We start from the raw sequence: 12,995 nt of genomic DNA on the forward strand, positions 1-12,995 counted from the left end.
GGAAAAGAAGACCTCCCCATCAAATGTAAACTGCTAGAGTTTTATTCATAATGATAGCAGGAAATTGGACAGATAAACAGAAGACTGTGTGACCAATTAATCAGCTAACCTTTCTGAGGATCAGTTCAACGTCAGGCAAATGTCCATCTGTGATACAGCAAAGTCCAGCACCAGATCTGTAGCTCATTCGGTCAACAAATGCCTACTTAGTGCCTCCCATGGGAAGGCTTTGTGCTAAAGTCAATGGGAGGGAAGGATGGGAAGCCTAAATGTTGTCCCTTATTCTCCAAAAAATATGTAATCTCCTTGGGGCGATAAAACATATTAGATTATTGGTGATAATCAAGCGGCAAACGGGAAATTCTGGAAACAAGTTATGAAACCATTCAGAAAGGAATGAGCTACAAATCAGCAGAAGTAGTCAAGAAAGTCCTCCTAAAGAAGGAAGGAAGGAGTTGGGTTGGAGCTTGAAAGCTGTTTGGGTGGAAGTGGAGGGGAAGAAAGGCATTCTGGATGGGGTAATGGACAAGCAATGGCTTGGCATTGAGCGGGAGAAAGGTACCCTCCAGAAAATGGGGAGATCCGCCAGGCTGAAGCAGGTGGGTCTGATGGGGAGAAGCTGCAGACAGAGAGGAACAGGGCAGGGACAGGGGTTTGGGAAGGTTTTTGAAAGCCAGGATGAAGGGTTTGCCAGATTGACAATGGAGAAACATAGTGTGTCTATGTAGAGAGAAAGGATAAGAAATTGGTATTTTTCAAAGCTATAGCACAGAGAAGAGTTATAAGCACAAAGAAAACAGACAAGTCTGATGATATTCTAGTAGGAGAGAGATGAGAAGTAAGACTGTGCACCTTAGATTTTACAAGCTGGGAAAGAGTCCTGACAGACACATCATCTAGAGCTTCTGAAGACAAAATACAACAAGAGTCCAGGAATAAAGATGGCAACTGTACAGCCAGCACTGTGAATTCAAGCACATCATGGCAGGGCCAACTGCTGGCCACGTAGCCAATGGCTTTATTTGCACAAGGATCTGATGAGCTTCTAAAAAAGATTATGAGTAGAAGCATTGGCATAAACAACGGGCTCCTTAGAAGGTGTCCTAATCAACTGGGGAAACAGAGGTGCCTCTTACCCTCTTGAACAAAGGATTAGAATAAAAAGGGAAAGTGGCTCAAGACGGGAGAGATTCAGAAGACATTTGGTAAAACCATCAACCCCGAATGGGGGAAAGGAGAGACATTCTGAGTGGAGCCCTGAGTAATATTCGTATTATCTCCTGACACAGCCTTCACAGAGCTTCTCTCCAAATTCCTGGAGAGAAAAGAGTGGAGAAAGTGTAATGTTCAAGAGTGAGTCAAAAAAAACCAAATAAAAACTCTACTATTAGGGAAGCTGTTGAAAACACACGGCATAGTCACCATCTTTTTTTTTTTTTCTATCTTTTTTCTTGACCATTTTAGTGTGGCAACAATTAGAGTGAAATCATGGTTATGACACCGACCTCAGTGGCTGTTAGGTGGCCAAATTCTCATTGGTAATGTTGAGAAACAGTAATCAGAGCCATGAAACTTGGAGAAGACCATCATAAGGGATGCTCAGTACACATATGAAGGTCCATGACCCCCTGTCTATGAAAATGATAAAAAGAGCCTGAGGACTTCCATTCCAGAGATTTCACTAAAATGGCTAGTAGCAGATGCTACTGTTTTTATACTGCCCTTAAGAACCAAGATTTGTACCATTTCGTTTGGTGAGCAAACCTAAAAATATTGGTTCATACAATAAAACAAAATTATCTTATATAGACGGAAGGCTAATAATTTTGTTAGTTTTATCAACAGATTTAGCATTGTATATGGTTTTTACTAGGAGTCATGGAGTCCCAGTGGTGCTGTACTAAAGAAGACTTTGGGTGCCCCATCAGTGAGCCCTGATTTGAGCAGATCAGACTGGCTTGGGATGAATGACCCAAAGGCCAGGTTCATCTAATATGGAGGTTCTTGTCGACACTGAACGTAAATGCACTTGTTTGCAAGAGAACAAAATGACTGGAAAAAATAAATAAATAAAAATTATTCTACAATTAAGATGGCTTCTTGTAGGTATGAAATAGAAGATAATCAATTATCAGATTGACCTGGCACACTTGAGGAAACAAGCTTGCTTAAAAAATTAGCAAAAACTTTAAACCCCTATTTTCTGATGACCAGAATTAATTGTCTCTATGTATAAGTAGATTTAGTGTGATGGTGAGAAAACATAGACTATATAGTTTTATATTTAAGAAAGTGTCCAAAACATCTAAACCATCTGCTAATTAATCTACTACTACATGTAGTCAACTACATGACTAACTAGAATCAACAGGAATTGACAGCCCTGAAATTGAAACCTGTTTCTAGACTGATTTCTGTAAAATAAGGTGATTATACTGCTAAATGAACTAAATTCTATGAAAAATAAAGGGATATAATGATCTAATGTCACATGATTTATTTCTAACAACAGAGAGGGAAGATAAATGGTTAAACCTGAAAATAAAATGTAACTGGTTTATGGTAAAAGCTTTTACATTTTCCATTTAAAAAATAACTTCCAGATTAAATTCTTCCTGTTACATTTTAATGTGATTCTTCAGGCAATTTAGAATTGATTATAAAGCTCTAGGAAACTCTTCCAAAAGTAAAGAAAAAACAAAACTTCAAAAGGAAAGACAAATTGCCAGCTCAGAAAAAATTGTTTGTGTACCTTTCAAATGAAAATAAAACGTTTAAATGTCTGGTTTCTTTCAAAGGTTATTTTAAAAATCATGACGTGCAGGTCAGTTCCTGCAGTGAATACTAATGAATGGTGAATAGTTATTCTGGTGCTTTCTCCAACTGCATAAATTCAACAATGGTGCAATGTCAAATTAAAAGAATATTTTACTCATCTACTGGGGGCGCCACCTCCTGAACCCTAATTAGAGGCTGATGCATAAAACATTTTTTGCTAACATATTTGGAGCCAAGATACTGCCCAGGGCATACACATTCAAATGAAAAGGAGAACTTATTTTGGGTAATCATTCATCTTGATTATTAAATGTCTCTCTCTTCTCTGCTTAAAATCGAATCGCTCTGAGAGAAATACTTTTTATTTTTATTTTTTAATTTTTTATTTACATTGGAGTACAGTTGATTTACCATGCTGTGTTAGTTTCAGGTGTACAGCAAAATGATTCTGTTATACATGTTTATTTTAAAGAAGTGTGTACTTTAAAGCAGCAAATCAGGAAAATGAAGGTAAATACAACCAAGTTCACTGTTTATGGGGTAAAGACATACTTATAGATGGAATTTAAATGTAGAACACAGATAAGTTATCTAATACTTTTTGGCTAGAAAAAAAAGAAAGAAAAAAGAAGTACCATCTTTGATATCAAGTAACCGGTGTTTCGAACACAAATTAAGGAGTCCAGAGGTAGAAACGAGGGCACATGACACAGTGGGCTGACAGAACCCACGTCAGGGCAGAGCATGTAGCTCTTTGGCAAGCAGTGGTAGCCACTGAGACAGCTGACTGTGGATGTGTCTTAGGGAGGTTCCCTTCACTCTAACAGAATGTGAAATTCAACAGACTAGAACTGTCCCTATCAGAGGCGACAACAATTCCCAGGATATTAACAAAAGAATGTTTTCCGGTAGATAGACCCTCCCCAGACAATACACTTTCCACACAGCCCAGGGCCTCGCCTCCTACAGCTCTGGGGAAGATGTGTCTGCAGGTCCAGGGCGCTGTCTTGGACTGCCAGCATCACAGCGACACAACGTAACAGGAAGCCTTGTTCTTCTGGGACAACAGGCTATTCTTAGTTAGCTCAACTGATGGAGATTTTCTTCTAGTGTTCAGGGGTGCATTCAAATTTTATGGGGCCTGGAACGTATACAAAATTAGGTATGAAAATAAACATTGGTTAGAATGAGAAAAGATAACACGTAAAATTATAAACAGAAAAGAATTTGACTAATACCAACATTCCCAAATGCAAAATAAAAGGATGTTTCTTATGATTAAGTGCCTAACACATCTCTATCATAAATTTTCCTATATTTTTAATTGTATATTCTTTGATCACTTCATATGAAAATTATTTTTAAATCCAATTTTCTGGAGAGAAATTAGAAATAATTCATTCTTTCCTCTGGCATACTTGATTGAACTTTTAGAAAATTGTTGATACCTTAGAAAAGTTTTTTCAAATCTCACACCTCATTATTGGTAATGGCTTGTATATTTTTAGGAAATTTCTAGCAAATTTCTTCCATATATGTGTTGTAAGATTTCAGGGCATTTCAAGGTCTTTTTAATGCAGTGACTAATCTTAAATACTATTTGAAATAAAAAATGCCAGCTGGGGGGCAGATAAAGTTATGGAATTACTATGTTGGAAAAGGCATGTTCTCAACCAAAGCAGAAAACGTTGTGACACTCTACACTGTTTCTCAGCAGTTATTTCACAAAGTATCTCTCGTTTTCACATGAGAGACAAATAAACTTCCATGTCATTTAAGCCACTGTAACCAGGGCTTTGCCTACTAGTTGCAGCCCATACTATCCTTAAGTGAGAGAGGGGAGTATCAGGGTCACCTGGGGAGGTTTCCTGAGTTACCTGCTCTTCCATTCTGCTGTCCTCTGATGTAGCGAGGGGCAGAGCATGAAGTCTTCTGCTGGGGAGAGGGGTAAGGAGAGAGAAGATGATGTGTTTCAGTTGTCTACTAAAACAGGCCACATTAAAGCTTAGTGGATTAAAACAACAATTTCTTATTTCCCGTGATGGTGTGGGATGGATCAACTAGACTGGGAGGTTCTGCCTACACAGTGATTACGTAGGTGGATGCATTCAACCAGGCCCTCAGCTGGGACTGGAACACCTAAGATGTTTCCACTCACGTCTGGACCTCAGCCGGGGCTGGCTGGGTCTCACCACTTCGTCTGCCATTGTTCAGTATTCTACACTAAGCTTCTTCACACAGGAGCTAGAGCCCACAAGAGCAAAAGCAGTATCGCCAGGCCTTGTAAAGTCTGGGATTAGTGCAGCATCACTCCCACTACATTGTGCTGGTCAAAAGCAAGTCACTGGGCTAGTCCAGATCCCAAGGCTGGGGAAATAGGCTCCACCTCTTGGTGGGGCAAGTGGTCTGCAGGTACAAGAGTGGAAAATGTGTTAGCAGCCGTCTTTGTAGACAGCCTACGTGCGAAGAGATGGATAGAGAAGTAAAATGATCCCTAAAAGGACCAAAAAGTAGGGTGGAGTAGAACCCATCATTTTGGTACCAAGAATGCAATGTCTCTGTCAGATTTCAGCCATTTTTTCCATTCAGTCACTTCAACTATCAATCACTTGCCCCTACAGAAAACGGATAGTGCTTGAAAAAGGGATGCTACCTGCTTTCCCAGATGGGCCACCCAGGATAGAGCAACCAGTGGGGACCATTTTCCAAGGTCCAGCTCCAAACTGAAGTTTTTCAGTATATGCTGGACTGATCTGATTCACTGAAACAAATACATCACACACAACTACACACACACACACACACACGTTGTAAAAATCAGATTACCAATATATTAATTTGAAATTAGAAAATAGCTGCTAAGTAATCCAGAATATTGTGTTTTCTGATCAGTACATTTTTTTCTTAGAAGTTGGACAATCTACTTGAAAAGACAAATTCCTTCCAGAGATTGCATAAGGAGAACTGAAATCAGAATGGAGGGATTAGGGAATTCCCTGGCAGTCCAGTAGTTAGGACTTGGTGCTTTCACTGCAGTGGCCCAGGTTCGATCCCTGGTCAGGGAAGTAAGATCCCACAAGCTGCACAGCACAGACAGAAAAAAAAAAAAAAGAATGGAGGAATTCGATTATCTTAATATGTCCACTTCCATAAGACTTGAAGGAAGTGCCTGTCAATTGGGCAATTGGCTAGACCTCCACTGGTTAAATTCAATCTGTGGTCTGTTTGTGTATTAACTTTGAACTAAGAAAGAAAGTGTTATACAGAAAAACAAAGACAAAAATACAACAGAGACCATAAGTGACTAGCAAAGCTTAAGATATATATATATATATTTTTTTTTTTTTGGCTCTTTACAGAAAAAGCGTACCAAGCCCTGAGCTAGACAGTGAATTATTTAACAGAAGGGACTCTCTGTTTCTCCTAGAACAGAGTTTAGGAACTGCATGTCACAACCCAATAGTGGGCTATGGAATTAAGTTACTGGGTAGAAATCAGGGTTGAAGTGTTATGGACTGAATTGTGTCCTCCAAATTTATATGTTGAGTTCCTAATCCCCAGTACCTCAGAATGTGACTGTGTTTGGAGATAGGGCCTTTAGAGAGGTAATTAAGTTTAAATGAGGCCATTACGGTGGGTCTCAATCTAATATGACTGGTGTCCTTACAAAAAGAGGAAATTTGGCTACAGACACATACAGAGAAAATACGATGTGAGGACGTCATCTATAAGCCGAGCAGAGAAGCCTCAGAAGAAACCAACCCTGCTGACACCTTGATCTTGGACTTTCAGCCTTCAAAACTATGAGAAAAAACATTGCTGTTGTTCAAGCCACCCAGTCTGTGATACTTTGCTATGGCATCCCTGGCAAACAAACATAGAGAATTTTAGGTATATGCAATAGACCGAATGGAAAATGTCAGGAAACACTGTATATTGAAAGAGTAGATATCATTTAATACAGCCCTGAGGAGTGAGCGGTGAGAGCCACAGGTTGGGCACCCAGTCCTCAGGTCCTCCGTGGAGGAGATGAGCCTCCTTGGCTGGTCAGAGGACCACTGGGACCAACAGGAGGGCTGTGGGGAGTCTGGACTCCACTAGCGAGGAGCACAAGTGCGCTGGCCTGCTGCCAGGCAGGGCGGAGAGAGGTCTGCTCTAGTGGCTGCTGGCTTCCCGTGAGCACCCCCACACATGCCCCAGCCCAAGCCAAACACATGTTCCAGCCCTGCTCACTCCGTGTCACGGCATCGCACTGGTGCTGGGGCAACCACGACCAGGAGAGAACTCGAGCATGGGATGCAGAGGCAACCTGGTCCCAGCGCAGAGCCTGGGTGGGGCAGTGGTGTCCATTGCTGGCAGTGACTCAAGCAGTGCCTCAGGAGAAGCCCAGATCTCTGACGGTGGCCACTCCAGCCACAGTTCATCCCCCTTACGTGCTGAGAGGCCATGCTGGCCCCCGCTGTCCTGTGGTGAGGCTCTACAACAGGGTGAGGGCTGGGGAGGCTGGGGACAGTGATTGACTGTGAGGAATAAAGGGGACTTTGGCCCAAGGCTGCGTCTGAGCAGATCGAGGGACACAGTTGCAGGTGCCTGCACCAGCAGCTCATCAGAGACAGCTTGGACCTCTCTCTGTGGCCAACACGAGCTAAGAGCTCACTCAGGCCCCACTTGCTTCAGCACTCTCCCGCTCTGGGGCAGGGGTCCCAGTGTGGGGGGAGGGGAAAACACACACACTTAAAAGGGAACAAAGCCAGCTTGCACCTGACCCTCAGGGCTTCTGCTCTTGGGATCAGACCCCACCCCTAATAGGGCAGTGATGGCCACTGAGCAAAGGGGAAGTCCCACCTCATATCCAACTCCAGCTCTAGCGCATCCATCTCCAACCTCACCCCCTACTAAGATGATAGCTGCCAGCACACCTTGACAAAAGACGTGACTGGCATCCATGTCAAATCCTGCTCTCCCACCAAAGGGAATGGGCACACGCAGTCTGCATAGGGATGCTCCCACATGAGAACACCCTCTCAGTAAGTAAGTAACTACAATAAGTAACTGTTTCACCTAAATTCAAAGAGGCAAAGAAAGTTAAGCAAGATGAAAAGGCAGAGGAACTACTCTGAACTGAAAGAGCCAGAAAAAAAACCCTGAAAAAATAAATGATAGAGAAATAAACAATTTACCAGAGAAAGAATTCAGAGCATTGGTAATAAAAATATTAACTCAATTAAGGAAAAGAATAGATATACACAGTGAAAATTGTAACAAGGAACTAGAAAATATAAAAAAAGACCCAAACAAAAATGAAGAATTCAATAGCTGAAATTTAAAAACACTAGAAGGATGATTAACAGACTAAGTGATACAGAAAAATGCATAACTGATCTAGAAGACAGAGTGACGGCAATAAGAAAAGCAAAGAGAAAAAGAAATTTTAAAAAATGAAAACAGTTTAAGAGATGTCTGGTATAATATTAAGTGTATCAACATTCACATTATAGGGGTCTCAGAAGGAGAAGAGAGAGAGAAGGGGATTGAAAATGTATTTGAGGAAATTATGGCTGAAAAATTCCCAAACCTGAAGAAGGAAACAGATATCCAGGTACAGGAAGCACAGAGGGTCCCAAACAAGATGAATGCAAATAGACCCACACCAAGACGTATCAAAATTAAAATATCAAAAGTTAAAGATAAAGAGAGAATTCTAAAAGAAGCAAGAGAAAAACAACGAGTCTTATACAAGGGAATCCCTGTAAGGCTATCAGCTGCTTTCTCTGCAGAAAAACCTACAACCTAGGATACTATACCCAGTAAGAGTATCATTTAGAGTAGAAGGAGAGACAAAGAACTTTGCAGTCAAGCAAAAACTAAAAGAGTTCATTAATAGTAAACCTACCCTAAAAGAAATGTTAAAGGGTCTTCTCTAAATGGAAAAGAATTAAGAATCTATAGGAAAGGGAAAATCTCAACAGGAAGGACAAAAATATAGTAAAGACTGGGGACCAACCACTTAAATAAGCCAATATGAAGCTTAAAAGACAAAAAATTGTAAAAGCAACTACAATAAACAATTAACAATAAACATGAAGATATAATATATAACATCAAAACCATGAAATGTGGGGGAACAGAGTAAAAAATGTAGATCTTTTAAAATGTGTGTCTTTTTTTTTTTAATTTTTGGCTGCATTGGGTCTTCTTTGCTGTGCGCAGGCTTCCTCTAGTTGCGGTGAGTGGGGGCTACTCTTCATTGCAGTGCGTGGGCTTCTCATTGCAGTGTCTTCTCTTGTTGCGGAACGCGGGATCTAGGTGCACGGGCTTCAGTAGTTGTGGCGCACGGGCTTAATTGCTCCATGGCATGTGGGATCTTCCCAGACCAGGGCTCGAACCTGTGTCCCCTGCATTGGCAGGCGGATTCTTAACCACTGTGCCACCAGGGAAACCCTTAAAATGTGTTTGAACTTAAATGACTACCAATTTAAAACAAGTAGATACAGTTACAGGTCAACATATATGAACCCCATGGTAATCATATATCAAAAACCTACAATATACACACAAAGACTAGAAAGAAAGGAACACAGGAATACTACTAAAGAAAGTCATCAAACCACAAAGGAAGAAAACAAAAAGAAGAAAAATAAACAGAGAAGACTACAAAAACAATGGGAAAACAAGTAATAAAATGGCAATAAGTACTTACCTATCAATAATTACTTTAAATGTTAATGGACTAAATGCTCCAATCAAAAGACATAGAGTGGCAGATTGGATTAAAAAAAAAAAAAGACTCTTCTATTTGCTGTCTACAAGAGACTCACTTCAGAGCTAAAGACACACACAGACTGAAAGTGAGGGGATGGAAAAAGATATTTCATGCAAACGGAAGTGCCAAGAAAGCAGGGGTAGCAATACCCAGATCAGACAAAATCAACTTTAAAACAAAGGCTATAACAAAAGACAAAGTAGGGCATTATACAATGATGAAGAGATCAATACAAGAAGAGGATATCACACTCATTAACATATATGCACCCAATACAGGGTCACCTAAATATGTAAAGCAAATATTAACAGACATAAAGGGAGAAATTGAAAGGAATACAATAATAGTAGGAGTCTTTAACACCCCACTTACATAAACAGATACACTTACATAGACAGATCATCTGATCAGAAAATCAATAAAGCAACAGTAGTCTTAAATGACACAACAGACCAGTTAGAATTAATAGATATCTACAGGACATGACACCTAAAAACAGCAGAACACACATTCTTTTCCATGCATGTGGAATGTTCTCCTGGATGGATCACATGTTAGTTCACAAAGCAAGTGACAACAAATTTTAGAGAATAGAAATTACATCAAGCACTTTTTCCGACCACGATAGTATGAAACTAGAAATCAATTACAGAAAGAAAAATGGGAAAAGCACAAACATGTGGAGAATAAATAACATGCTACTAAAAAACCAATGGGTCAGTGAAGAAATCAAAGGGAAATCAGAAAATACCTTGAGACAAATGAAAATGGAAACACGACACTCCAAAATCCATGGGATGTAGCAAAAGCAATTCTAAGAGGGAAGTTTATAGCAATACAGGCCTTCCTCAAAAAACAAGAAAAATCTCAAATAAATAGACTAGCCTAACACCTACAGGAGTTAGAAAAAGAAGAACAAAGCCCAAGGTTGGCAAAAGGAAGGAAATAATAAAGATCAAAGAGGAAACAAAAAGAGACCAAAAAAATAAAAAACCCAATAGAAAAGATCAATGAAACCAAGAGGTGGTTTTTTGAAAAGATAAGCAAAATTGATAAACCTTTAGCCAGGCTCCAAGAAGAAAAGAGAGAAAACCCAAATAAACAAAATAAGAAATGAAAGAGGAGAAATAACAACCAATACCACAGAGATACAAAAAAATCCTAAGAGAATACTATGAACAGTTATATGCAAACAAATCGGACAACCTAGAAGAAATGGACAATTGTAAATCAATTATAGTTCAATTTAAAGGAAGGAAGAAAAAAGAATGAAGGCCAGATCATCCGTATTTGCTCCCCCACCCTCCAAAAAAGGAGCACAACAATTATAGGAAGAAAAGGATACCTTCAAACAAGTTTCAGTGAGTTATTCTAGAATAGGGAAAGATCAAATTAGACACAGCTAGTTACCCAAGTGTCCAAAACTCAAGTGACGTTTTACCGTTCTTCTATACGGAATCCTTCCTGTGGGCTTTGCTTCCTGAGTAGAACAGATTCCTAGAAACATATATTTTTTGAAGACACTAAAAAGTAAATTACCATGATAAAAAAACCCCCACCTCTCTGTAGCTCATGGACCGAGAAGCACTAAGAAAGTACAAGAACTTGACGGAGCCCCACTCCCACTTCCACCCCCGGTTTCTAATGCAGTAAAGAACTACACCTGGGAGTGAAATATGGCGAGGTAACAGGAGATCTGGGGCAAAGAGAGTTTCCAACACGTTGTGTAGCATGAACGGCCAACTGAGAAGCTATTAGTTATGTAAGATAATGGGTAGGTTTACCTCCATATACTTGCTATTAATGAGATAGCACTAAATTGAAGACACTCTTAATGATCACAGTTTGAAAAAGAGTCACCCTGTCTCCATCACTTATTTCCAACTTTCTTCTCTGCTTTCCTTCTGTAAAAATCTTCATAGAGCCTCTAACACCTCTGATCTCCATTTTCTCCAGTTTTCTTCTTATTCCTGGGCTCCCCGTGCTTCAGTTGGCTCTTATAAGATTTTTGCTGAAGCATTCTTCTTTTCAAGTGGCTTACCTGCTTCCAGGAGAGTCCTTAAAATCACACCTGCTACTACAAGGCCACTTGCCCCAACTTAGATTTCTTTTCTTTAGTGACTCCCTGCAAGCATTCACGGGTCCTGTTCCATTTCTAGTGACTATCTCCCAACTTCAGCAATTCTTTCTTATTTTTTCAGCATATAAATAATTAAGGAGCTCACCCCAAATTTCCAAAATATCAAATCCATAGGATATACTTGAGTGTTTGTTTGATCTGACATTTCTTTGAGACTCTTCTCTCTTGCAGCTTTCCATTCAATGCTTTCTCCTGGCTTTCCTACTTCTCCGGGTGGTCCTTCATTTTCTGTTCTCCAGGACTTTCCTACACTATCTCATCACAGCCACTGAGCTGTCCGATGGTGAATTTAAGCACCTGGGTGTTTCACCTGCTTCTCAGACTCACAGTATCCAAAAGCAGCCTCATTATCTCCCCTGTTTTGTTAAACTGCATCCATCAACCAAGCCAGAAAATGTGGGTGTCACCCTCCCTCTCCCCAACTGCTAATAAGACATCTCCATGGCCATGACCCTAGTCCAAGCCCTCATCATCCCAGAATTAACTTTCTAATTGGTCTCTCAGCCTCTATTCTTCCCAACATCACCCTTCCCCACACCCAGGCTTCTCCTCTTACTGCCAACTCTGTAATTTTCTGAAAATGCAAATATGATTCTTTGACACTCTCACTTTCGACCCTTCAGTGCCTTCTAATCTCTACAGCAGTGCTTCTCAAACATCAATTTGTTAAAATGTGATTTTGATGGGGTGGGTGTACAGCTGGCTTCCCTTGCTGCTGCAGGCTTTTGGACCACACTTTGAGTAGCAAGAGTTCCAAGTCCACGTCCAAATCCCATAGCCCCTGACAGTCTGGTTTCTGCTTAACATTACATCTGCAATTCCTGACATTGCCCAGGAATTACCTGTCAAACCTCTGTGGCTCAAACCTTCATTCCACCTCAATCCAGGGACCCTCACGGTTTTCTAGCCACATTTCCCATTTCTTTCGCCAGCCAGTGAAATAAACACCAGCTGAGGATTAGTCCATATTCAAAAGATAAAATCAAATTTCCATAATAGCAAGGCAATATGTGTTTTACAGGCTCTTTAGTGTGAAATGGTTCAATAATATCACATTTGTTTCAAATTTCTTAACAATTCACCTTTGGGTCTTTACCATGGTCATCTCTTTTTCTTAATGAAAACCTCACTAAAATTTTCATGAGGCCAGTGGTAAGAGAACAAAACTATATTGAGTCTTATGAAAAATATATTACACATCTTCCTCTAGATACTGTCTTTTAATATTTTCATGAGATTATCAATTGCTTATCTTCATTCTAGCTTTATAGCTACTTTTTCTTTTATCGTTAGAAGTGGCTAATAAAAAGGTAG

General features: G+C 40.1%; 1 protein-coding gene across 1 annotated transcript in view; it reads right to left on the bottom strand.

Annotated features, from left to right (window-relative positions):
• Nucleotides 1-3,594: 3,594 nt before the first annotated feature.
• The window catches only part of SH3BGRL2 (SH3 domain binding glutamate rich protein like 2), a 76,763-nt gene continuing 67,362 nt past the window's right edge, over nucleotides 3,595-12,995 (bottom strand). The window contains exons 3-4 of the mRNA XM_057528253.1: nucleotides 4,656-4,713; nucleotides 3,595-3,919 (exon numbers count right to left, since the gene is read on the bottom strand). Of these exons, the coding sequence (XP_057384236.1) occupies nucleotides 3,885-3,919; nucleotides 4,656-4,713 (93 nt within the window). The 3' untranslated portion in view covers nucleotides 3,595-3,884. The remainder of the gene's footprint in view (nucleotides 3,920-4,655; nucleotides 4,714-12,995) is intronic.

This window comes from Balaenoptera acutorostrata, chromosome 14 (genome assembly GCF_949987535.1).
Source record: "Balaenoptera acutorostrata chromosome 14, mBalAcu1.1, whole genome shotgun sequence".
NCBI classification, from domain to species: Eukaryota; Metazoa; Chordata; class Mammalia; order Artiodactyla; family Balaenopteridae; genus Balaenoptera; species Balaenoptera acutorostrata.